We start from the raw sequence: 24,214 nt of genomic DNA on the forward strand, positions 1-24,214 counted from the left end.
GGGGGACGGTTCAGGAGGTAATGTGAGCGATGGAGAGTGACAGATGAAGCTTCGCTCCCTGGCCCGCTGCTCACCGCCTGCTGTGCAGCCTGGTTCCTAACAGGCCGCGGACTGCTACGGCCCGAGGGTTGGGGACCCCTGCCCTAGAAGACATCACAGGATGCCATGTTTCCCAAAGCAGGAACAAAAGGGTTTTCACATTGTTTCCAGGAGCAAGAGACAGTCCTAGAGATGCAAAAATGATGTGCCCTCCCAGGGTTCCAACAGCTCACAAAGGTCCCAAGAGACGTAATTCAGGACCCATCCCTCACCCAGGTGTTTGCTCTTAACAGTGAAAAACAAAAAGTGACTGTCCTGTGGGAGCTGGAGCTATGCCCTGTCCCTCTTCCTGACTCATTGCTCCAGAGGTGTCTGTGGGAAATCTACAGGTTCCTTTGAGCATATTCTGAGATTTAGAGCCTTAGAAATACGGGTAATATCATAGGTATAATGTAACAGTATGTTAAATTAATTCATTGGTTTTCCATAAAGAATATCAGTCGTTCAAAAAGCACAGTTGATATAATGTTTATTTCCTGACTTTTTAAATTTAAAAAATGTATCACAGCTGTTATAACACTTAAAAGACTGAATGATTTATCCAGTGTAATTCATATACAAAGCTTCCTGACTTTGATTTGTTGGCCTAAGTGTGTTACATTAATGCTGAAAATAAATCTAAAATTGTCCACCTTCTTGTTGATAGTTAAATAGGACCACTAATATTTTTCTTTTTTAAAACAGGGATTGCTTGGCGTTTTGTACGGAGCCAGTTTTTGCCAGCTTAGCCAATGTTCTGGGTAACTGGGAAAACCTTCCTTCCCCTGTATCTCCAGACATTAAGGATTATAAACTTTATGATGTAGAAACTAAATATGGTTTGCTTCAGGTATGTATTTTTATTCATCATGTGGATGGAATATTTTCCTTCAAAATTGTTTTTAGCCATTTCAAATTTAGCTGTATAAACTGCTTTATGTAAACCTTTAGATCTTTTTTTTTTTTTTTGCGTTACGTGGGCCCCTCACTGTTGTGGCCTCTCCTGTTGCGGAGCACAGGCTCCGGACGCACAGGCTCAGCGGCCATGGCTCACGGGCCCAGCTGCTCTGCAGCATGTGGGATCTTCCCGGACCGCGGCATGAACCCATGTCCCCTGCATCAGCAGGCGGACTTTCAACCACTGCGCCACCAGGGAAGCCCAAACCTTCAGATCTTTTCAGTAATTTAAAAATTATTTCTATGTTCTAGAATTTTTCTACAGTTTATTGTTAGGCTTAAATTATCTTTTTAGTGTATGAAACATAACATTAGTAACCTTTGGAGAAGAGCACTTGTTGACTGGTGGATGTGGTGGTTCCTTCTTAATGTTTTTGAATTTTAAACCTTCACAGTGCATCCACTTTTTCTGATTTTCCTTCCCCTGCTTACCAAAATACCTTCGGCTTTATAGAGTGAATTTATACAGTAGATTCTTTGTTTTGGGGGGGCAGAGATCATTTTATTCATTATTTTTAACAGTATTGTTAAGGTATAATTAATTGGCATACAATAAACTTCACATGTTTAAAATATACAGTTTTTTAAGTTTATAGGTGGAACCGTCACTGCAATCAGAATAATTTACATATCGACCTTCCAAAGTTTCCTCATACCCATTGTAATCCTTCCCTCCTGCTCCTTGCTGTCTTTCTGTCTCTCATCCCAGGAACCCACTGACTACTTTCTGTCACTAAATCAGTTTGTATTTTTAGAATTTTGTGAATGAAATCATACAATATGTACTCTTTTCCTGGCCTGGCTTCTTTCAATCAATCTAATTATTTTGGTATTCATTCATATAGTTGTGCATATCAATACTTCTTTTATTACTGAGTAGTATATCATAGTTTGCTCATCCATTCACCTGTTGATGATCATTTGGGTTGTTTCCAGTTTTGGGCTATTGCAAATAAAACTGCTATGAACATTCATATACAAGTTTTTGTATGGACGTATGCTTTCATTTCTCTTGGTTAATTACCTAGGAGTGGAATGGCTGGATCAAATGGTATGTGTATATTTCATTTTTTAAAAAACTGAAAAACTGTTTTCCAAATGATAGTACCATTTTACATTCCCACTGCAGTGTATAAAAGTTACATTTTTTTCACATCTTTGCAAAACTTGGTATGGTTGGCCCTTTCAATTGTAACCATTCTTTTTTTTTTTGTGGGATCTTAGTTCCCTGACCAGGGATTGAACCCAGGCCCTCGGCAGTGAAAGCATGGAGTCCTAACTACTGGACCGCCAGGGAATTCCCTCAATTGTAGCCATTCTAATATGTGTGCAGTGGTATCTCATTGGAGTTTTAATTTGCATTTCCTTAATGAATAATGATTTTGAACACCTTTTTATATGCTTCCTTGCCATCTGAGTGTCTGTTCAGATCTTTTGCTTATTGTTTAAATGGGTTGTTTTCTGTTATTGAGTTTTGAGATTTCTTTATATATTGTGGACACAAGTTCTTTGTCAGATACATGACTTAAAAATATTCTCTCAGTCTGCGGCTTATCTTATTCTCTTAACAGTATATATTTTCTAATTGTGGTAAAATACACATAACATAAAATTTGCCATCTTAGCCATTTTTAAGTGTACAGTTTAAGTACATTCATATTCTTGTGCAACCATCACTTCCATCCATCTCCAGAACTCTTTTCACCTTGCAAAATTTAAGCTGTACCCATTAAACAATAACTCCCCACACCCCACCTCTCATACCTCCCAGCCCCTGGCAACCATCATTCTACTTTCTGTCTCTATTAATTTGACTACTCATATAAATGGAATCATGCAGTATTTTTCTTTTTGTGACTGGTTTATTTCAGTTAGCATAATATCCTCTAGGTTCATCCATGTGGTAGCATGTGTCAGAATTTCTTTCCTATTTGAAGGCTGAATAATATTCTGTTGTATGTATTTACCACATTATGTTTATTCATTCATTCGTTGATGGACACTTGGGTTGCTTTCACCTCTTGGTTATCGTAATACTGCTATGAACATGGGTGAACAAATATCTCTTCAAGACCCTGCTTTCAGTTCTTTTTGGGATATACCCAGAAGTGGAATTGCTGGATTCTATGGTAATTCTATTTTAAAGTTTTTGAGGAACTGGCATACTTGGTACGGTCGGCCCTTTCAAATCCAGTTTTCACTTTTTGTTAACAAATTCCATGGTAATCTCAGGCACAAATATAAAATTAACAAATATTAATCCAGTGTGAGAATGAGTGAACATCAGTTAATGTTTGAAAACTGAGCACAATGCTAGTCAGAAAAACTTAATTTCAATATGAAGTATAAGTATATAAAACTACTAAGAATTAGAATCAAATTGACAAAGGTATTTCTTGATATTTACTGTCTTTAAGTAAGAAACCAAAGATTCTCTCATTTTTCAAACACAGGAACTGAATAAATTTGGGTAGCAAAGTGCTTTTATTACTGTCTTTTCTTTTGCTTTTGTGCATATAGAAAGGAACTTAATACAGAGTTGTACTCTGTTTTTACAGTTGGGTTTTTCTTGCTAATGCTTAGAATGCTCTGGCAACTGAGAATATCTACACTTTTGCATTTATGATATTTAATTGTTACCTGACGTGTAAAAAATTTTTATTGGGAGAAGCAGCAAATTTGATTATTATGAGACATTTATTATTGTAATTGAAAGGAGTTTTATTAAAAATGTCTTTTATTTCCATTTACAGGTTTCTGAAGGATTGTCATTTTTGCATAGCAGTGTGAAAATGGTTCATGGAAATGTTACACCTGAAAACATAATTTTGAATAAAAGTGGAGCCTGGAAGATAATGGGCTTTGATTTTTGTATATCATCGACCAATCCTTCTGAACAAGAGGTAATGAAGGTTTTATTCTTCTCATTTTTTAAAGCTCTGGAAATTTGTGATTGCATCTGGAATAGATTAGAGAATTTATAAGCCTGATAAATGTGTAGAAATAGGCTATGTGGTACAATGGTATATTTAAATGTATAGCTTTATAGAAAATTTCTAGTGTTCATTGTACCTACGAATATTTAGCTCATTAATTCCTCCGTAATGTTACTTGAGAAGAAAGTACTAGAGTTAAGCAAAGTTGAGCACTATTGGGTTAAGTAGATTTTTTTCCCTCAGAGTGTCAGATACACAAACAAACATTGTGAATCTCTAGCAGTGTTTCCCCAGCTTATTGGATCACAGAATCTTCTTTAGGGAGCATGATAACAATAGCAGTGATAATAATGGGTAATGTTTATTGAAGCGCTTTTCTGAACACTTTTTGTGCATTTACTTATTATCCTCACAACGACTCAGTGAGGTATGGGAATAATACAGATGAGTAAGTTAGACTCATAGAATAAAATAATTTGCTTAAGTTTAGGCGAGTGGTAAGTGGTAGAGCTAGGATTTAAACCCAGTCTTTCTGGTTAAAAGGCACCTGTTACTTACTGATTATGAAACCTGCCTATTTATACTTAGGAAAATATTTCAAATTTTTACAATGTAGTTGTTACCTTTAACAACCATGCTTTGACCTAAAATATATTTCTAATTTAAGTAAACATTTTTAAGGGAAGCAGAAAGAATTAGTATTGGTTGAGTATATACTGTGCGTCAGGCACTGTGCTGGCTCTGTTTTCTATACATTTGTTTATCTTACAACATCCCTTTGAACCTGTTAACTAAATCACATAGCTAGTTAGTGAAAGAACAAGGTTTGAAACAATAATCTATTTGAACTCATAAATTTGAAGCCTGTGTATCAGAAAACATAGGCCAGACCTTTCCATATTCATAATGCATTGTATAGTGTAGTGATAATTTGTCTTCTGGGAGAGAGCGCCAATAATCTCAAAGTTATAAGAGTTCTTATTTTTATTTCTTAACTTGTTTCATGCACTTTCTAGTTTTGGGATTTGGGGAAATTTAGAATTGAAAGTGATGGTGACATTTTTACTTGCATGACTGAGTGTGAATTTAAAACTAAATTGTTACTACTTGACAGTGGTTTGCTTTAATCTATGTAATCCTTTTTCTGTCTTTTTATAGCCTAAGTTTCCATGTAAAGAATGGGACCCAAATTTACCATCATTGTGTCTTCCAAATCCTGAATATTTGGCTCCTGAATACATACTTTCTGTGAGCTGTGAAACAGCCAGTGATATGTACTCTTTAGGAACTGTCATGTATGCTGTATTTAATAAAGGGAAAGCTATATTTGAAGTTAACAAGCAAGATATTTACAAGAGTTTCAGTAGACAGTTGGATCAGGTATTTGCCTTTAAACATTTGCTTGCGTTAAAAATGTATTAAGTGTTTGGTTTTTTCCAAAATATGTTCAGAAAATTCTCTAAACTGAGATGAGTGTCTCATATTTTAAGTTTTCATAAAGTCAACTTAACAAAAGTAATTCTTAGAATTAATATTTGTTACTACAACTTTAATCATGGCATTTATTTGCTAGAGTGAAAATTGAAATATGGTCTAAAATACTGGGTGTTTTGTTTTAGGAATAGAGACAATTTCAGGTATTAAAGATGTGTTTTAATTATCTTGCAACAGTAGAATTAGCCATTTGTTCAATCTAAAAATATATTTTTTAGTAAATTTCAAAAAGTTTTCTTTTTTAAAAAAAAATTATTTGTTCTCTAGTTGTGGTGAGCGGGGGCTACTCTTCATTGCGGTACACGGGCTTCTCATTGTGGTGGCTTCTCTTGTTGCAGAGCACGGGCTCTAGGCACACGGGCTTCAGTAGTTGTGGCACTCGGGCTCAGTAGTTGTGGCTCCTGGGCTCTAGAGCGCAGGCTCAGTAGTTGTGGTGCACGGGCTTAGTTGCTCTGTGGCATGTGGAATCTTCCTGGACCAGGGCTTGAACCCGTGTCCCCTGCATTGGTAGGCGGATTCTTAACCACTGCGCCACCAGGGGAGTCCCTCAAAAAGTTTTCTTAAATGGTTATTGACAGTATAAATGTGTATCTTTTGAATATTTTATATTCATATTTAACATTATTACTCTTTTGAAGTTGAGTCGTTTAGGATCTAGTTCACTTACAAATATACCTGAGGAAGTCCGTGAGCATGTAAAACTACTGTTAAACGTAACTCCAACTGTAAGACCAGATGCAGATCAAATGACAAAGGTGAGTGCATATGAATTCCTGCCTTAGATGGAGGGACAAAAAATTAGTTAAAGTTGATTAAATGCATCTGAAGATTTAATCAGGTATAGTCCCCAGATAACATCTGTATTCTTGAATGTATTAAGTATTCATCTTCTTTTAATCTTAAAGAGTTAAACAATTTATGCAGGTAAGTGCTCTGATACAAAGTTTAAGATTTCAAATAAAGAGACCTATTAGTTACAGCTAGGCATGCAGAAGTTCTAGATATCCCAAGAATTCATAGCCCTCAAATTCACTCATATAACCAATGGATTTTAATGAATGGTACTGTTTGTGCCCTCAAGATATTTTATTTAATCTTTTAATATTTTACTAGTTATGTAAAGAAAATGTTACTGTGCAGCTAACTCACAGGTACTGATTCTAAAAAAACTGACCTTGAAAAGAAAAATAATTTATTACTTTCTTATTGATTTTTATAATTAGAATTTTTATTAGGTGGTCTTTAGCATTTTGCTAAATGTTTCTGAATATATTTTCTCCATAATGTGTCAGTTTCAGATATGAGAAGTACTTTAATACTTATCCGAATAATTCTATTTCTCTGTTTTTAGATTCCCTTCTTTGATGATGTTGGTGCAGTAACACTGCAGTATTTTGATACCTTATTCCAAAGAGATAACCTTCAGAAATCACAGTTTTTCAAAGGACTGCCAAAGGTTCTGCCAAAACTGCCGAAGGTTTGTTGTTGATCAGTTTGTTATTATAGTCAGGAGCATAGAATTTAAAATTTACTTTGCCTTACTACAATAACCCTTCCAAAAAAAAAAATGTAACTTTTGCCAGGGGTACATAAATGACTATAAAAGGCTACAGAATGAAGTCACAAAAGTTTAGTGGACCTTTTTTGTGTGGTCCAAAAATTATTAAATAGGGTATAAAAATTAGAAGGATACCACCTATGCAAAGGCAGCACTTGGACATTAAACATCAGAAGAGAAGTCCGTAAACTGTCATTGTGGAAATCACTGCCTCACTAGCAATTATACTGCTGTATTGATACTAGTCTCTCCAATTCCTTTACTCTCCCTTTCTGGCTTATTAAATCGTGAGGATAATATGGTCTAAAAATATTAGTGAATGCTAAAGAAGCCACTGGCTGGAAAACTAGTAATTCCTTTGCAGAAATATCTCCAGTGTTTAATCTATCAGATATTCATTGGTTATGCACTGTTTGTCTAGCCCTTTACTTAGATGCTGTGGAGAATAAATGGGAAACAAAATATTGTCCTTGCTTTCAAGGGCTTTACAGTTAAGTGTAGATAGGGTTAACATGCATGAAACAACAATTAACAGTGTGTGGTATGAATCATAAGTAATGAAGAAATTAAGAGGAGAACTGTATTAGTGAAGACTAATTGGGGAAGATTTCCTAAAGGAAGGGTAATCATATGTCCCCCTTTATCTGTGATGTTCCCAAGTTATGTCTTTTGTCCTGGCATAATTAGCAATAGCACCCTATTTTACTCTCAAAAGTGTCCCAGTTTCAACTATAAATTATATAGTCACCTTACCCAAAGGGGTTGGAGATTTTAGACTCTTAACTTCAATGTTAATACTAAAGACCTGATATAAAGATTAGTTTTATGAAAACATTTTTTGCCTTTCAGCGTGTCATTGTGCAGAGAATTTTGCCTTGTTTGACTTCAGAATTTGTAAACCCTGACATGGTACCTTTTGTTTTGCCCAATGTTCTACTCATTGCTGAAGAATGTACCAAAGAAGAATATGTCAAGTTAATTCTACCTGAACTTGGCCCTGTCTTTAAACAGCAGGAGCCAATCCAGGTATGTATGTAGATATTTTTTTCCTGTTTATTCAATGGTCTTAGTCAATGATAACTATCATTGAAAAGAAAAGGAAAGGATATTTGACTTTTTAAAAATTGAGGTAAGTATGAGAGACTTTCTTTTCCATTAGTCAGAAGCTATTTTGCATATGTTTGAAATGAACCATTCCTAAAATTATAATTGAACTTTGCAAATAAATGTCTATAGCTCTCCACAAGTTACTGTCTCAGGAAACAAATTGTAATGAGATTTTGCATGTGTTATATTGTTCCCATTGCCTTATTGAAAGTTATAGGTTTAGGAAAGTAAATAGTTTTCTCCTGCACTTTTAAGTATTTCTGTTTTTTTTGTTTTGTTATTAAGAGTCTTTAATTTGTAGATTGTTTATGCCAGTTGTTTCTCTTTATTTTATTGCTAATAAATAGTTTCACCAGAAGAGGAGAAATGCTTCCAGCACCATGGAAGTAATATGTGTGTGTGTGTATTGTTAAGGGAAAATTTAATTAGTCTCTGATATAGATGCTATTAAAATATTTATTTGCCAGATTCAAGGTAGACTTGGATTTAAGAGAGCAGTAGGGTCACATACCTGGGTTAGAATCTCGCCTTATTCATCTCCTTGGACAAGTCATTACTCTCTTAAAGTTTCTATTTTGCTCATTTCTGAAATGTGAAAAGGGTTGTTGAAATTAAATGAAATTTTCTGGCACTTGGTAAATATTATTAAGTTTCTGCTACTACATGGCAAGAGCTTATTGGTAAACCATTGATTACCTGATTTAATGGTTTTATGACAGACTGTTTGTGGTCCTTCCATTGAAAGGAGGGGAACAGAAGGAAGTCTGTGGTAGTAAGACAGGAGTTCCCCTGCTTAAGGAAAGGGCAGGTGAGAGAACTGTAGGCTTCGAAGCAGAGTTCTCCAAACATGGTCAAGGTGTCAGGAGGGAAAGGAGTGGAGTCCCATGTTCACTAAGCTATGCCTCAGATAGGATCCTAAGGAACCTATCATCTGAGCTCTTATTTGTCTTCATTCTTTGTATTTTTTTCCCTTAGTAGTAGTAGTAGTAGTAGTAGTAGTCTAGCTAAAAATCCCTTCTGAAAAATTTTAACTGAGCCTTGACAAAACTAAGTATTCTGCATGGATAGAAGGGGTAGTTTGTTCCTTATTACTTACGTATGTGGTGGCAAACAAATGATCAGGGACAATTGAAAATGTTTCTAGAATTTTTCCAGACAGTCCTTTTCATTTCTATACCTTTTCTTCTCTTGAACTTCATAGAAGCCCAGTGATGGAATTTACTTCTTTGGGACCTCTGACTTTGCTGCCCTCAGGCTTTTATTTTTTTACCCTGTAGCTTTGCAGATAGTTGGTACTTGTGGGTGAGTGATGTATTACTGAAGATATGTGAGAGTTAGGAAATTAGTCTTTACTTAAATGTTTAAACTGAGAGCAGATGTTAAATATAGTGCTTCTAGAAACATAAGAGACTTGATTAATATGTTTTTGTCTTCCATGCCTTCAGGCTAGCAACATGGTGAGTGTCAAAATACATAACTTATTCTTTTGAAGCTACTTCAAATTTTGGCATGTATAAAGTGTCATAAAGATTCTAGACTTAATACATTGTTCCCCTTTTCTACACAGATTTTGTTAATTTTCCTCCAAAAAATGGATTTGCTACTAACCAAAACTCCTCCTGATGAGATAAAGAACAGTGTCCTGCCAATGGTTTACAGAGCCCTAGAGGCTCCTTCCATTCAGATCCAGGTATAATATTCAGTTTTTTTCCTTTAATGATGATTTTGATTATTAAAGCAAAAGAAAGAAGTAAAGTACATTTTAAGTTTGTCATAATTTTTAATATAAAGCTCGATAGTATATATTAATCCATTGAATTGCATGATGTATACTACTACTAGTGTGTTCACTCCTAATCAATTGATGAATACCTGTATTAATAACGTAAAATGATTTGTTGCTTTTACTTATCAGTAATGTACTATTATAGAAGGTTTGATTTGTTGTAGTTTGGATTGCTGTATACCTTCTTCCAAAATGAGTAATTAATATATGAATGAAAATGACAAAGATGTATGTGCCTTTTTCTTATGAAAGCATTAAGTAGGTACTTCTCATACTCATAATTTTCTTTCATGTTTGGTAACTCAGTCTTCTATTCAGAAATGTTGTTCCTTTTGCATTGAAGTTAATTTGTATAGCAGGTAGGTAGAAGAGCAGATAGTAATTTAGGGTGACCATCCTTAATGCATTTATAGTCATGCTTTTGTGTTACAAGTGCTGTTAAAACATCACATACTTTGCCAAACTTTTAGTTCTGTAATTTTGCTACTAAAATTTTGGTTCTAATGGGTTATCTGGAAAAAAATTTTTGGATTGCTATTAAAAGTATAATTTAGTTTGAGCTTTGTTTTCTCACTTTGGAAGATAAATACTTATGTTAAGAACATCTCACTGCATAAAATGTGTCATATTTAAAAGTTTATGGTCTCTTCACCAGTGCAAAGATTCTAGTAAAGAAAAACAAAGAATTTTACTTTTTATAAGTTATTGACCAAAGCTTTTTTTTAAAAAAAATGTGAACCTAATACCACACATACAAGGTCACTTGTTTGACTCATTTCAGTCCTTATCTAAGTTTTCTTTTATTCCAAGTTCTGAAGTTGATGTTAAACATTTTCCTTGTAACGTCATCTCTTGCTGCCTTTGTCCAAATGACGTGGAATGACTGGGGAAGGTAGTTACTATTACTTTTAAGTGCTTTCCAAAGGAATTGTGAATTGTAGCTTCTTGAAACATTCCCACAGGCCCTGTGTAGTCAACCTGGTTTTATATTCAGTGAAATTAGGGAGGAGAGGGAGGATCGAGTGATGTGAAAGGTCATTTTTCTTCCTAAGGGGGTTAGTTTGGCCAATAAGTTACCAGCAAGTATTTTGTTAAAATAGTTAATACATAATTCTAATTGAGTTGTGCACTTTGCCAAGTTTTAGAAACTAGCATTTCTGATATCATTCAATATAAGTGTTTAGTCACCAGTCCAATTAACTAGTGTCAACATTGCTTAGTAAGAGTCTGATAAAGTTAAAGCCTATCTAAGCTTCGGGAGAGAGAGCAAGAGCAAGAAACGAAAATCTTTTCCTCAAGCTTCATGCAAGTTAGAAGGCTAGGAGGTAACTTCTGAGATTCATTTTTGGAATGGTTTTTTTTTTTGTTTTTTATTTTATTTTTTTGCGGTACGCGGGCCTCTCACTGTTGTGGCCTCTCCCTTTGCGGAGCACAGGCTCAGCGGCCATGGCTCACGGGCCCAGCCGCTCCGCGGCATGTGGGATCTTCCCAGACCAGGGCACGAACCCGTGTCCCCTGCACCGGCAGGCGGACTCTCAACCACTGCGCCACCAGGGAAGCTCCTGGAGTGGTATTTTTAAATTGAAGTTTGATTCGAACTATTTAAGAGGCTAGAGAGAGTTTAGAAAAGTATTTGGAAAAGTAGAAGATGGTTTACAAAAGTTAGGGTCATTAGAGGCATTAATAGAAATGTATATGAGAACCAGTTTTTAAAATTATTTACCTTTAAATAAACGTAGAATTTGTTTTCATTCTCCCCTCACCACCACCAGTTACAGAGAAAATAGAAAATAATAGGCAGAAGTTCCTGAGAATATGCTAATTGGACTTCCTTTTGTTTGTTTTGTTTTTTTTCAACCTCCTGTTGTTAGATTCTTTACTCTGTCTCCTCCTATGGTTCTCCCCTCCTCTAGCTAAGTGATTTAGATATAATTTAAGATTTCCCTCTTTGTAACCTACTGTTGGATTTTATGGCATAGTGCATGTGTGCAGTCGGTCTCTCTCTGTCACTCTGATATCAGTTAAGGGCTGAACTTCCCTGTTCCCCTCTGGTAACAGGAGCACAGTATCTCACTGACTGCTCATCCTTGCTCATTCTCTACCATCTGTGGAAAATAGTCCCTTAAATGTAGTTTGTATTTATTATCCTCAAGTTATATCACCTACTTAATTATTATACTTCTGAATAGATATTAATATTAACTCTTTTCTTTCTATCTGCCTTTTGGAAGTCTGGGTATAAGTTAAAGCAAATAAAATACTTGCCAGTATACTGATAACAGATTTTTAGTGGTTGATTCATTTCTATCTGCTAACCATAAATGAATGTCTTTAAGTTTATCAAATATTGTCAATAACTCCTTCCCTGATATACGTTTATACCCCCATTTTCTTCAGTAATCTCTTTTTTGCTTTCCTACAAGGATCATTCTACCTTATAAGGTATCTGAGATTAGGTTCTTCAGCCAGTTAATTCTCAAGCCATTTCCTGTTCTTTTTTTATCTCATTTAATCCTCCATCGTCCCCCCTTTCTTCCATTATCCTTGGAGTTCCCAGTTTCAGTCATTTACACTATGGCATGGCATTAAGCTAACAAGAATGTTTTAAATAACTTTTCCTGTTTCTGTCATTTATGTTTGCTTTAGCTTCAGAATTTAGAAATAGTTAAAAATATAAAGGAAATTAAAATCCTCTGTCAGAGATGCCCACAGTTAACATTCCCAGATATATCCTTCCAGTTTTTTTCCCTAAGCCTGTAGACAGATTTTAAAAATGGGATTATATAATAGTATCTTATTGCATTTTATCCTTGATATTGTTAAACAGTCTTTGAAAATATATTTTAAAATGTTTGTATTATATCCATCATATGGATATACGTAAGAGCTAAGAAGTTCCTTATTTAAGAGGAATAGTTTTACGTGACTTTGTACTTGATTTTCCCTTGTTGTGAAAGATAGCAAAACTTAGATGTTACTTTTTCTTTTTAGATGTTCCTATTTTTAAAAATAAATGAAGAATTAATTGTGTTATCAGGGAAAGAAACTAGGAATGTGATCAGGAATTCTGGTATATATGCTGGTTGTATGACCTAGCGTGAATTTGAGCAAGGTCTTCTGAGCCTGTTTCCTCATCTGTAAAATTCAAAATTGATAATAAGTATTTTTCTTTCAAACAGTTGTTGAAAAGATCAAATTATATACCATACATAAGTTTATTTCAAGCTATGTGACAAATTAGCCATGCATATGCAAAATGTTTTTTAGTATGTGAGAGTCTTTCTCTAAGATTGATCCAATTTATTTTCTTAATAGGAACTCTGTCTAAACATCATTCCAACCTTTGCAAATCTTATAGACTACCCATCCATGAAAAATGCCTTGATACCGAGAATTAAAAATGTATGTCTGCAAACGTCTTCCCTCGCTGTAAGTAATCGCATATTAATTTTTGTTCTTCTTTCACTTCTCATTGGCTTAAATAATTTTCTTATTGTTTAATAACCCTTTTATAGTTTGTTCATATATTTTGTCATGGCTATAAGTAGACTATATATAGTACTATGAAAGTGAGCAATAGCTGTAGTTTTCCCTGATATATAATTTTACAGTATTCCATCCCTGACATTACTCCCTGTCCCCTAACTTTGAGTGCTTCAGTAGAAAATTTGAATAATTTTTTTTCTTAACCCTTTTCTGCTTTAAGCCACAGTTTATTTTTTTTCCATCTTTCTTGCAGAAATGTGGTGCTTTTTGGTTTTTTTTACCAACTAATTGTTTTCTGCTTTTCTTAGTTTACTTTAAAAAAAAAAAAATAGTTTTGGGCTTCCCTGGTGGCGCAGTGGTTGAGAGTCCACCTGCCGATGCAGGGGACACGGGTTCGTGCCCCAGTCCGGGAAGATCCCACATGCCGCGGAGCGGCTGGGCCCGTGAGCCATGGCCGCTGAGCTTGTGCGTCCGGAGCCTGTGCTCTGCAACGGGAGGGGCCACAACAGTGAGAGGCCCGCGTACCGCAAAAAAAAAAAAAAAAAGTTTTATTGATATTATGATCCTGACTAAAAGTATTCTATCTTAACAAATTCTAGCTAAAAAAGTAAGGTGTGAAATATTTATCAAAGTAGTCAAGAGAATATAGATATCACAATTGATAGAATTGTGATAAAAGAGCTCCTAAATATCAGGTTTTAGTAACTGTATTAAAGATATATTTCGAAATATAAAACTTTATGTAGGACAAATATACTTTTCACATGTTGTTAAAATATTTAGTTTAATAATGACTTGAACCTGAATTAGAGAAAAATACTGGAAGCCCAGTAAAATTAATCACTTGGTGAGAAAATTTAGTCCTCATTTATAATTCAAATGACCCCAAGGAAATATTCTTAGCAAACAAATGTGTAATAAAGCTTTTCAAATCCTAATTACCTTATTTAAAAAGATATAAAATTAAAATCATTCCTTACCTTTAGCTACCTAGTATCCTGGCAAAGCAATCAAAGATTCTTTTTGAAACAAGTTAGGGGAATTTATAAATATGTGAATTTTCTATATTAATAAAGGACAAGAGCTTTTAAACCTACTTTTATTCTTGAGGTTTTAACATATACCTATATGAAGATTATACTCATACTTAAAATATTTTGGTCTAGATTGCAAAGACTTTAAATGACTAATTCAGTTTACCTCTTTTAATAGGTACGTGTAAATTCATTAGTATGCTTAGGAAAGATTTTGGAATACTTGGATAAGTGGTTTGTACTTGATGATATTCTGCCATTCTTACAACAAATTCCATCCAAGGAACCTGCGGTCCTCATGGGAATTTTAGGTAGCTGAAAACTCAATGTCATTTGATGCTACTTTATTGTTTTACAGTTATGCAAGTAAACTTTTCAATCTATAAAACCATTTTGTACTCTTCATGTATATAGCATTCAGTAACTGAAAGAATGCCATGATATAACTTTTCTTTGTGTTAATTTTAGCAAAAGCGGTAGTACTTGACATTTATAAAGGAATAAGATATTTGGGAATCCTGGCTTCACAGATATCATGATAGCATGTAGTTTTCTCTATAAAATGGTACTAAATAAGAGAGGCAAACAAAACTACTTGAAATGCTGATACCAGTCTTAATAGTAATACCTGATGTTTATTTGGTACCTGATTTGTAAGAGGCACTGTGCTGAGTCTTTTCTCTGCATTACCTTATTTTGTCCTCTTCAAAATCTAATGAGATAGGTACTGTTATTTCTGTTTTATGGTAAGCAAACTGAGGCTCAGAGGGGTGAAGTAAGTTATTCAAGGTTATACAGCTGATAACTGGTAGAGCTGGTTTTTAATTTAGATATGTTTAGGTCTGAACAAATATTTTTCACTGCTAAGTGATGTGCCGATGAAGCATTATTGGCCTTACAGCACATTCTATTCTGTCAGCATAATTATAAATCACTCTGTAAAAAAAAACTCTGAAATTGCCTATAAATAGTTAAAGCCCAATCTGGAAATGTTCAGGGTCTGCTGTACTAATAGAGATAGACCTAGCTGTGGAATCACAGAAACATTAACAAGTTACTAAACTTGAAGTTCTTTGTTAGTTTTGAAGAAAAACTATGTTATTCAGCCATGTATCTTTAATACCTACTATAGTGCCTGATTTATAGAAAGCCCTCAGTAAATATTTGTAGAAATGATCAGTAAGTAATCTGTTGTGGACCTCTGTAGACATAGAACTTTTGTGATATGGTGTGAAACTTTTGAGCTCAAAGAAATTAGTCTTCTTGAGAAGGAGTTTGATGTAGTGGAAAGAGCCCTAACCCCAGTCCTGGCTATGCCAGTTCCTGGAGTGACTTTGAAAAGTTTCTTCATCTATCAAAGGAGGATAAAAATAATATCATTATAGGAGTTTTGTGAGAATCAGTGAGACCAACTGAAGGGAAAGTAATGAGCCTAGTGCCCTGCAAATAAGCATTTAATGGGCACTCAAAGTTATTCTTTGAGTATGTAAGTGAAGTGTGCATTAACAGCAGAATAACAGGAGATGGTGTGTTCTAAAGCTTTGGATTCTATACAAAACACTTATAACACAAAAGCATTCAGAGAATGAGGAGCAAACGTACTCAGTTTACCAAATGAAGGCTTTGTGCAATAGGTGTATCAAGCAGGGTCCTGAAAGTTGAGTAAATAGGTAAGACAACAGGGAAGGGCTGTGTGGAATTGACTTAAATTATTAAGGTTCAGAGATGTTGAATCTGACTGGTTAAAGAAGTGAATAAAGGTATAGGACCTATACTTAGACACTTTAAATAGATGTCTCAAGTTTGAATGAGATGTCTGAAATATATATTTAGATGTGTTCAGAATAGAGAGACATTCTATAGCCTTACTGCTGCACTGTAAGAACTGTATCTAGTTCTGATAGACTTTTAATCTTATACTATCATTAAATGTGTTCTTAAAACCAAAAGAATACAGGATAAATGTGTCATGGTATGTTAAATCTAAACTGACAGTAAAGCTGAAATCATTCTGATCCATATATAAGAGCATCCTTCTTCTAAGCATTATAAGGAAAAATTTGTAACTACACTGATTATCAAGAGATTTCATATAGATACACTGTTTTTCTGATTTCTGTTGATTTGTGGTACTGAATTATAACATTTGTCTTACTCTTTTCTGTCAGGTATTTACAAATGTACTTTTACTCATAAGAAGTTGGGAATCACCAAAGAGCAGTTGGCTGGAAAAGTATTGCCTCATCTGATTCCCCTGAGTATTGAAAACAATCTTAATCTCAATCAGGTAGGAGTAGTTTTGTGCTTTATTCAATTTATTCAGCTTACTGTTTTCTTGGCATTGAATGTATAAATATATTACATATAAATTGGTAAAACAAGGAAAAATATGCCAAAGAGATAAATGAAGAAAGTTTGTGGGTTCAAAGTAAGGAGTATGTGAGTTGGAAGGATGGATTATTGGAGGCCTAATTGGGAGATAGTAAATGAGCAGAATTTTGAAAGATGTATAGAATTGGGGACTACTTCAAATTTGGGACTGTGAAATTGACATGAACAAAGGGAAAAAAAATATGTCTGGGCTGTGTATTCATTTATTGCTACCTCACAAATCACCACAACTTGTGGGTTTAAAACAACATAGATTTATTATCTCACAGTTTCTGTGGGTCAGCCAAGCCAGGGCATGTATGCTCTGCTCAGAGTTTCTCACAATGCTGCAGTCAAAGACTGAGGTCTCATCTGAATGCTCAGCTGGGGGAGGATCTGTTTCTAAGCTCACTCAATGGTCGTTGGCAGGATTAAATTCCTTTCACACTGTTGAACCAAAGGCCTCAGTTTGTTGCTTTCTGTTAGCTGGTTGCCACTGTGAATTCCGTATTTCATGGGCCTCCAACACGGCATCATCTGGTTTCATCAAAGCCAGAAAGAGTCCGCTAGAAAGATGGAAGTTATAGTCTCTTATAATGTAATCAAGGAAATGCCATCCCATTACCTTTGCCATATTCTGTTGGTTACAAGCAAGTCACAGGTCCTGCCAATGTTTGAAGGTAGGGGATTACACAAAGACAGAGTAGCAGAATGAGGAGATAATTGGGACCATTTTAGAGTGTATCTGCCACAGGGAATGAATAATACAGTTTGAGAGGTACCTATAATATAATCAGGGAGTGATGATATTAAGATAAATTGACCGTGAGCCATGGCCGCTGAGCCTGCGCGTCCGGAGCCTGTGCTCCGCAACGGGAGAGGCCACAACAGAGGGAAGCCCGCATACCACAAAAAAAAAAAAGATAAATTGAGACTAGAATAGGTAGACTTTCATTGTATTTTATTTTATTTTATTTTATTTTGGCCATGCCATGCAGCTTGCAGGATCTCAGTTCCCCCACCAGACATTGAACCTGGGCCACGACAGTGAAAGCCCTGGAATAGGCAGACTTTAAAATGCTCATCTGGTTTAGGTATTTGAACTTTCAAGATGTGGTAAATGTTTGAGGAAAGGGACTATGTACTCAAAGGTTATTATAGAATTACCTCTGCATACCTCTATCACTGTAGTTGTCACAGCTATATACTTGTGTGTCTGACTTTCCCAGAAGGCTGGTTGTTATAGCTTATTCTTCATTACATCCCCAGTACTTAGTACAGTGCCAGAAACAAAAATTTTTATTGAATTGAGAGAAAATTTGAGGTACAGAGTAATGGCAAGGCATTTTGTTCACCATAAAACTAATGTTTAATGATGTATAATGGAAAAGATGGGGAAGGGTTACTGTTTAACTGAGAGTGTCAGAAATGGATAGGCTGGCAAGGTTTGGAATTAAAGACTAAAAGTGAATTAGAGCAATGAAGGAAGCAGAAAGCTGAGAGTTAAGCAAGAGAGCTTTTGGCATAGGGGAGAGTGCTGAGTGAATGGAGTGTTCAAATTAGAGAAATTTGTAAAATTAATCAGATCCAAAATTTCATTTGAAGTGGTAGGGTAAGCCCCTGAAGGTTTGTGTCCTTAGATTTCAGTTTTTGTCTTGATAATTTCTTCATATCTTGGATGGCAGGGTTGAAATTAGGATTGGCAAAAAGGGAGAATGAATATTGGGGGAAAATAGAAAGATAACATGCCTAAGATAGTCTTCAACTTTTGGTCATTTCTGTTCTTAGTTCTCATATTTATGATTTAGGGTGTTTTAAAATATTCTCAAATGCTTATTTTAGAATATATAATTACATTTGAAGTGTGTTAGTTTTCTTCAGCTTTATGGTTGATTTTTTGGGGACGCCTATTTTCATAGCAGAAATATTTAGATTCATGTCATCTGGTATTTTACAATAGTTAGCATGGATGTGGTCTGCTTTCCTATTTCATGGACAGGGTTCCTAATTCAAGACTGCCCTCTTCTGTCAGTTCTGATTTAAAATAATCTAAGTACATTATACATTATGTGACAAAGATAAAGTAACTTAGGAAAATACATTTTTAGCATTTGATTAAAAAAGAGCAAATACCATGCAGCAATCCAAACACAATCACAACTTGTGTTGGGGAACGGTTCCTATGACCACCCCCAGATTCAGTGATTCACCAGGACTCAGGCCTCAGCTAATGGTTGTACTCAACAGCTATGATTTATTATGGTGAAAGAATATAAAGCAAAATCAGTGAAGGGAGAAGGTTCATGGGGCAAAGTCTGGGGGAAACCAGGCTCAAGCTTCCAGAGTCATCTTTTGTTGGAGTCACACAGAATGTGCTTAATTTCCTGGGTAATGACTTGTGACAGTGTGTCTGAAATATTGCCAGCCAGAGAAGCTCATTGGAGACTCGGTGCCTGGAATTTTTATTGGGGGCTGATCAAGTAGCACCCCCTGCCTGGTACTCAAATTCCACTTAGGCACAGTGAGCCACTATTATCAGTTAATAGTGGGAACCTCCCAAAATCTGAGTTCCTGGACACCAGCCAAGGGCCAACCTTGCAAGCAGGCTTTTCCAAGGATAGCAGTGCAGGCCTACTATGTTAATGCTGCAACAATATAGATGAATCTTACAAACATTATGTTGCGCAAATGAAGCCAGACACAGAAGAGGATCTACTGAATGATTCCATTTATATGAAACACAAAGACGGTTAAAACTACACTGCTAGAAGTCAGAATAGTGTTTTGTCATATGGCGAGGGAGGGTAGGAAATGACTAGAAGGGGGCACGAGGAAGCTTCTGGGGTGCTGCCAATGTTCTGTTCTTTTTCTGGCTACTGGTTAAATTCAGTTTGTGAATTTTTTGAGATGTGCACTTAATATGTATACTTTTCTGTGTATGTTATATTTTGTTAGAAAGTTAAAAAAACTAATCAGCAAAGAGTCAGTCATGGTAAACAGCTAAGGAAATATGCCTTTTGTTACTCTTATGGTCAGACAGAGGATAAATGGATGATAGAGCATGGCTGAGACGCAGCATAACGTAGTAGAAAAGAGTACAAGCTTTGGAGACAGACTTAGTATGAATTCTAATTCTGCCATATAAGTTATTTAGTATTTCTGAGTAAGTTGCTTTCTCTCTTGCTGAGCCTGAGTTCCCTCATTTATAAAATAGAAATACTAATAAATTTACTTTGCAGAGTTGTGAGGATTAATAAAATAGTGTATTTATAAGCACCCAGCCCAAAGATGTAGTTGTAAGATTTGGGGAGGGGAAGAAAGCAGTTTTTAGAGTCTTCCTGTAATATGTGGTATTATTAAAAGAAATTGTTTATGATGATCCTAAAGTACCATCAGAATTATTTAACTAGGGGCTTCCCTGGTGGTGCAGTGGTTAAGAATCCACCTGCCAATGCATGGGACACGAGTTTGAGCCCTGGCCTGGGAAGATCCCACATGCCGGGGAGCAGCTAAGCCCGTGAGCCACAACTACTGAGCCTGCACTCTAGAGCCCGTGAGCCACAACTACCAAAGCCTGCGCACCTAGAGCCCGTGCTCCGCAACAAGAGAAGCCACCACAATGAGAAGACTGCGCACCGCAATGAAGAGTAGCCCCCGCTCACCGCAACTAGAGAAAGCCCGCGTGCAGCAACGAAGACCCAATGCAGCCAAAAACAAACAAATTAATTAATTAAAAAATTATTATTTAAAGTTTAACCAAAGCTTAAACTATGTTTAACTTTGTTTTTTTTTTTGTTTTTTTTTGCGGTATGTGGGCCTTTCACTACTGTGGCCTCTCCCGTTGCGGAGCACTGGCTCCGGACGCGCAGGCTCAGCGGCCATGGCTCACGGGCCTAGCCGCTCCGCGGCATGTGGGATCTTCCCGGACCGGGGGCACGAACCCGTGCCCCCTGCATTGGCAGGCGGACCCTCAACTACTGCGCCACCAGGGAAGCCCTAAACTATGTTTAACTTTAAATTAGATATACTCTATGAATTTTAATTATTTGGAAGTTAGATTATGTATATTTAATATTTCTACTAACTTTTTAGAAAACAAGGCTTATTTTAGCCAAATGTCCCTGCATTGGCAGGCGGACTCTCAACTACTGCGCCACCAGGGAAGCCCTAAACTATGTTTAACTTTAAATTAGATATACTCTATGAATTTTAATTATTTGGAAGTTAGATTATGTATATTTAATATTTCTACTAACTTTTTAGAAAACAAGGCTTATTTTAGCCAAATGTCATTTTTATAATGATCTGAATGAAGAGTAATTTTTTATGCATTATTAAGCAGATTGTTTTCAGATATGTACAAATTTAGATGGTCATTTTTGGATTAGTCTAGAAAAATCAATATGTAATAACTGCTGGAGTTGAATTTATATAAGACTGCTGAATAATAGCTGTTAGGTAACTCAGGATATAAAACTTATTAAGAACATGTTTTCTGGAACTTAAAAATCTCATCAACTATATCACCACCATACAGAGATACTGTAAAAGCTTGCTATGATATATTGAGCTAAAATATACTATTCTTATGTCATCAGTGCTATGAGTGGGTCATATTCTGATAAAAATAGAGAATGTTATGAATAATTTGTTGAATTATTTTATTAGATTACTTTTGTGGCTAACTCGAAACATTATAACCATATCAATTTCTTATTACACCAGTTCAATTCCTTCATTTCCGTCATAAAAGAGATGCTTAATAGATTGGAGTCTGAACATAAGACTAAACTGGAGCAACTTCATATAATGCAAGAACAGCAGAAGTAAGTAGGTTGCATATGAATTTGCACATGGTCTAGGAGTGACATTAAAGTTATGTCATGGTTGATTTTCTCAAATACGGACTAGAAAAATTGAAGGATTTCAATTTGACTATATGTAAAGCATATAAAAATTTTCCAACATATTAAGTTGAACTGAGTTTAAATAGAATGTTGTTGAAAATCTGATGTCATTTCTGAATACAGAAGCATAATAGGATGTAACCTTAGCATTTTCTCTACATAAAGAAAATTCTGTTTCTAAGAAAATCTCTTGTCACATTAGCTACTGGCATTGTAAACTCAGGGTGCTGATTGCCAAGAGCACCACTTAAAAATATTTTTCAAATCTGTGAAATCCTGGTGTTTTGATTTCTCCTTCTTTTTTCTCTAACCCCAGAAACATTTATAGAGAATTCATTCCATATGTAGTACCACAGCGTGTACCTCTTTTTTTGTTTGTTTGTTTTTAGGGAGGATTTTCTAAATTATTTGCAAAATACTAGTATTCAAAGGAAGAGGGGAAGGGTAAAAATTATTCAGTGGAAAATACCAGTTTTTATGATCAAATCTCCACTATATTCTTTGCTCCAGAGGCAAAACATGATTTTAGGATGCCTGTTAAAGTTTAATCCTGAGTCAGAGACATCTGAAAATCAGTAAAATTGATATCAATCATGAGCCAAGTCCCCCAAAAGAAACTTTTTAGGTTCTGCTCCAGTGTAAGATGAAGGCTTTATGGAAATAAATACACAAGGTGTAGAATGATGTGAAATAGCCCTTTGTATGCACTAAGTATTCTGTGATATATATATTTATCATGTTTAATGGATTGACTATATTAACTTAGGAACCCTGAAAAATAATCTTTAAAAATTACAGAGAGAAATTTTCTATTATTTATACTTGAGGTGTAAATGAACCTTCTCTTTTTCTCCTTCCTATCTATATCTTACCTGTTTTTCAAGGCATAGATCTTGCCCACATCTCTTATTCAGTGATTATACCATTTATTGTTAGAATCACAGATTCTGAACTTAATCATATTAAGTTCCCATATCATATCTTGTCTCTCAGTGAGCTGTAAACTCTCCTATGGTAAGAACCATGCTTGCCTGGTTTTATGACACTAAATTCTCCAGTAAATCTCAAATGCTGAGCTTTAAAAAAAAGATGTGTAAGGGGCTTCCCTGGTGGCGCGGTGGTTGAGAGTCCGTCTGCCGATGCAGGGGATACGGGTTCGTGCCCTGGTCCCGGAAGATCCCACATGCCGTGGAGCGGCTGGGCCTGTGAGCCATGGCTACTGAGCCTGCGCGTCCGGAGCCTGTGCTCCGCGACGGGAGAGGCCACAACAGCGAGAGGCCCGCGTACCGCCGAAAAAAAAAAAAAACAAAAACGTGTGTACAAATGTTCATTTTTGGGGCAAGCAGACATTAATAGTAGTAAATAATGAAAAAGATTATGACTCTTCTTAAAGAATGAAGTTGCAGTTTGTTTAGATTGTAGTAAATTCCATGTGGATGAACTATTTTTAGTACAAGTATTTTTAAAACATACATTTCTTTTTATTGCTTTGTCATAACTCTCTCTTACAGATCTTTGGATATAGGAAATCAAATGAATGCTTCTGAGGAGACAAAAGTTACAAATGTTGGGTCTCAGGTAAGAAGATATTTAGATTATTCTAGTTTTTGAAAAAAAGTGCTTGATAGTGTGCTCCATTTCGGGGGCCTCTGATCTTTAAGCAGTAAAATCACAATCTTGCACGTCATTCAGCTGGTTGACTTTTTGTATTTCAGCATATTGACAAAGTCTTTAACAACATTGGAGCAGACCTTCTGACTAGTGGTGAATCAGAAAATAAAGAGGATGGGTTACAGAGTAAACATAAAAGAGTAAGTATCTTTACTGTTCTTTTAGTACTTGTATTTATATTATATAACTTCTAAAACCACAGATTTTTGTTGGGAAATACTATTTAGCTTAATAAGAAACATTCTTTAATTATCTTTATGAAATTTAAAAGTTATCAGTGGATCATGCATGACCTGACACATGTTGAGAATAAACATGCTTAAGATTTTTAACTTCCTTTATTATTCAGTCTCCCATGTTGGTAACATTTCTAGGTTGCCTGACTTCTTTGTCCTTTCTACTGTACTTTGCCCGTCACATCCCTTGATAAATTCTACAGTGTCTCTTCTCTGATTCTGATTTTGAATAACAAACTTTAAAATGATACTTTCCAATTGAAATGTTGGTTAGCATCCGATATAAAAAATATGTCAGTTTAGAATTTCTGCTGAGGGCAGTTTTCTTCTGTTCATTCAACAGATATGAGTACCTGTATGTGTAGAGCCAAGGAACTACTAGACATTGTGGTTTACAAAATTGTAAGAGGACATACTGCGAGCTTATAGGTTGGCAAAGTTGATATAAGAAAAAGACAGATGTTGAATTTGATGCAGACATTAGCAGTGAAAGAAATTGTTCACATTAAAAAAAAGTTGTTTCCTTTTTACTTAGCTTTTTGATGAGTTTCTAAAATTTTTTTTTTTTTTTTTTTTTTTTTTTTTTGCGGTACG

At 35.4% G+C, this 24,214-nt stretch overlaps 1 protein-coding gene across 2 annotated transcripts in view; it reads left to right on the plus strand.

Moving 5' to 3' along the window:
- The window catches only part of SCYL2 (SCY1 like pseudokinase 2), a 58,281-nt gene that overhangs the window by 28,242 nt on the left and 5,825 nt on the right, over positions 1-24,214 (plus strand). For both annotated transcript variants that reach the window (XM_055085258.1, XM_007103361.4), the window contains 13 exons: positions 784-928; positions 3,789-3,938; positions 5,130-5,351; positions 6,104-6,220; positions 6,817-6,942; positions 7,873-8,049; positions 9,698-9,820; positions 13,232-13,345; positions 14,615-14,747; positions 16,605-16,723; positions 21,532-21,632; positions 23,225-23,291; positions 23,429-23,524. In XM_055085258.1, coding sequence (XP_054941233.1) covers positions 784-928; positions 3,789-3,938; positions 5,130-5,351; positions 6,104-6,220; positions 6,817-6,942; positions 7,873-8,049; positions 9,698-9,820; positions 13,232-13,345; positions 14,615-14,747; positions 16,605-16,723; positions 21,532-21,632; positions 23,225-23,291; positions 23,429-23,524 — 1,690 coding nt within the window. The remainder of the gene's footprint in view (positions 1-783; positions 929-3,788; positions 3,939-5,129; positions 5,352-6,103; positions 6,221-6,816; positions 6,943-7,872; positions 8,050-9,697; positions 9,821-13,231; positions 13,346-14,614; positions 14,748-16,604; positions 16,724-21,531; positions 21,633-23,224; positions 23,292-23,428; positions 23,525-24,214) is intronic.

Source organism: Physeter macrocephalus, chromosome 6 (assembly GCF_002837175.3).
Source record: "Physeter macrocephalus isolate SW-GA chromosome 6, ASM283717v5, whole genome shotgun sequence".
NCBI classification, from domain to species: domain Eukaryota; kingdom Metazoa; phylum Chordata; class Mammalia; order Artiodactyla; family Physeteridae; genus Physeter; species Physeter macrocephalus.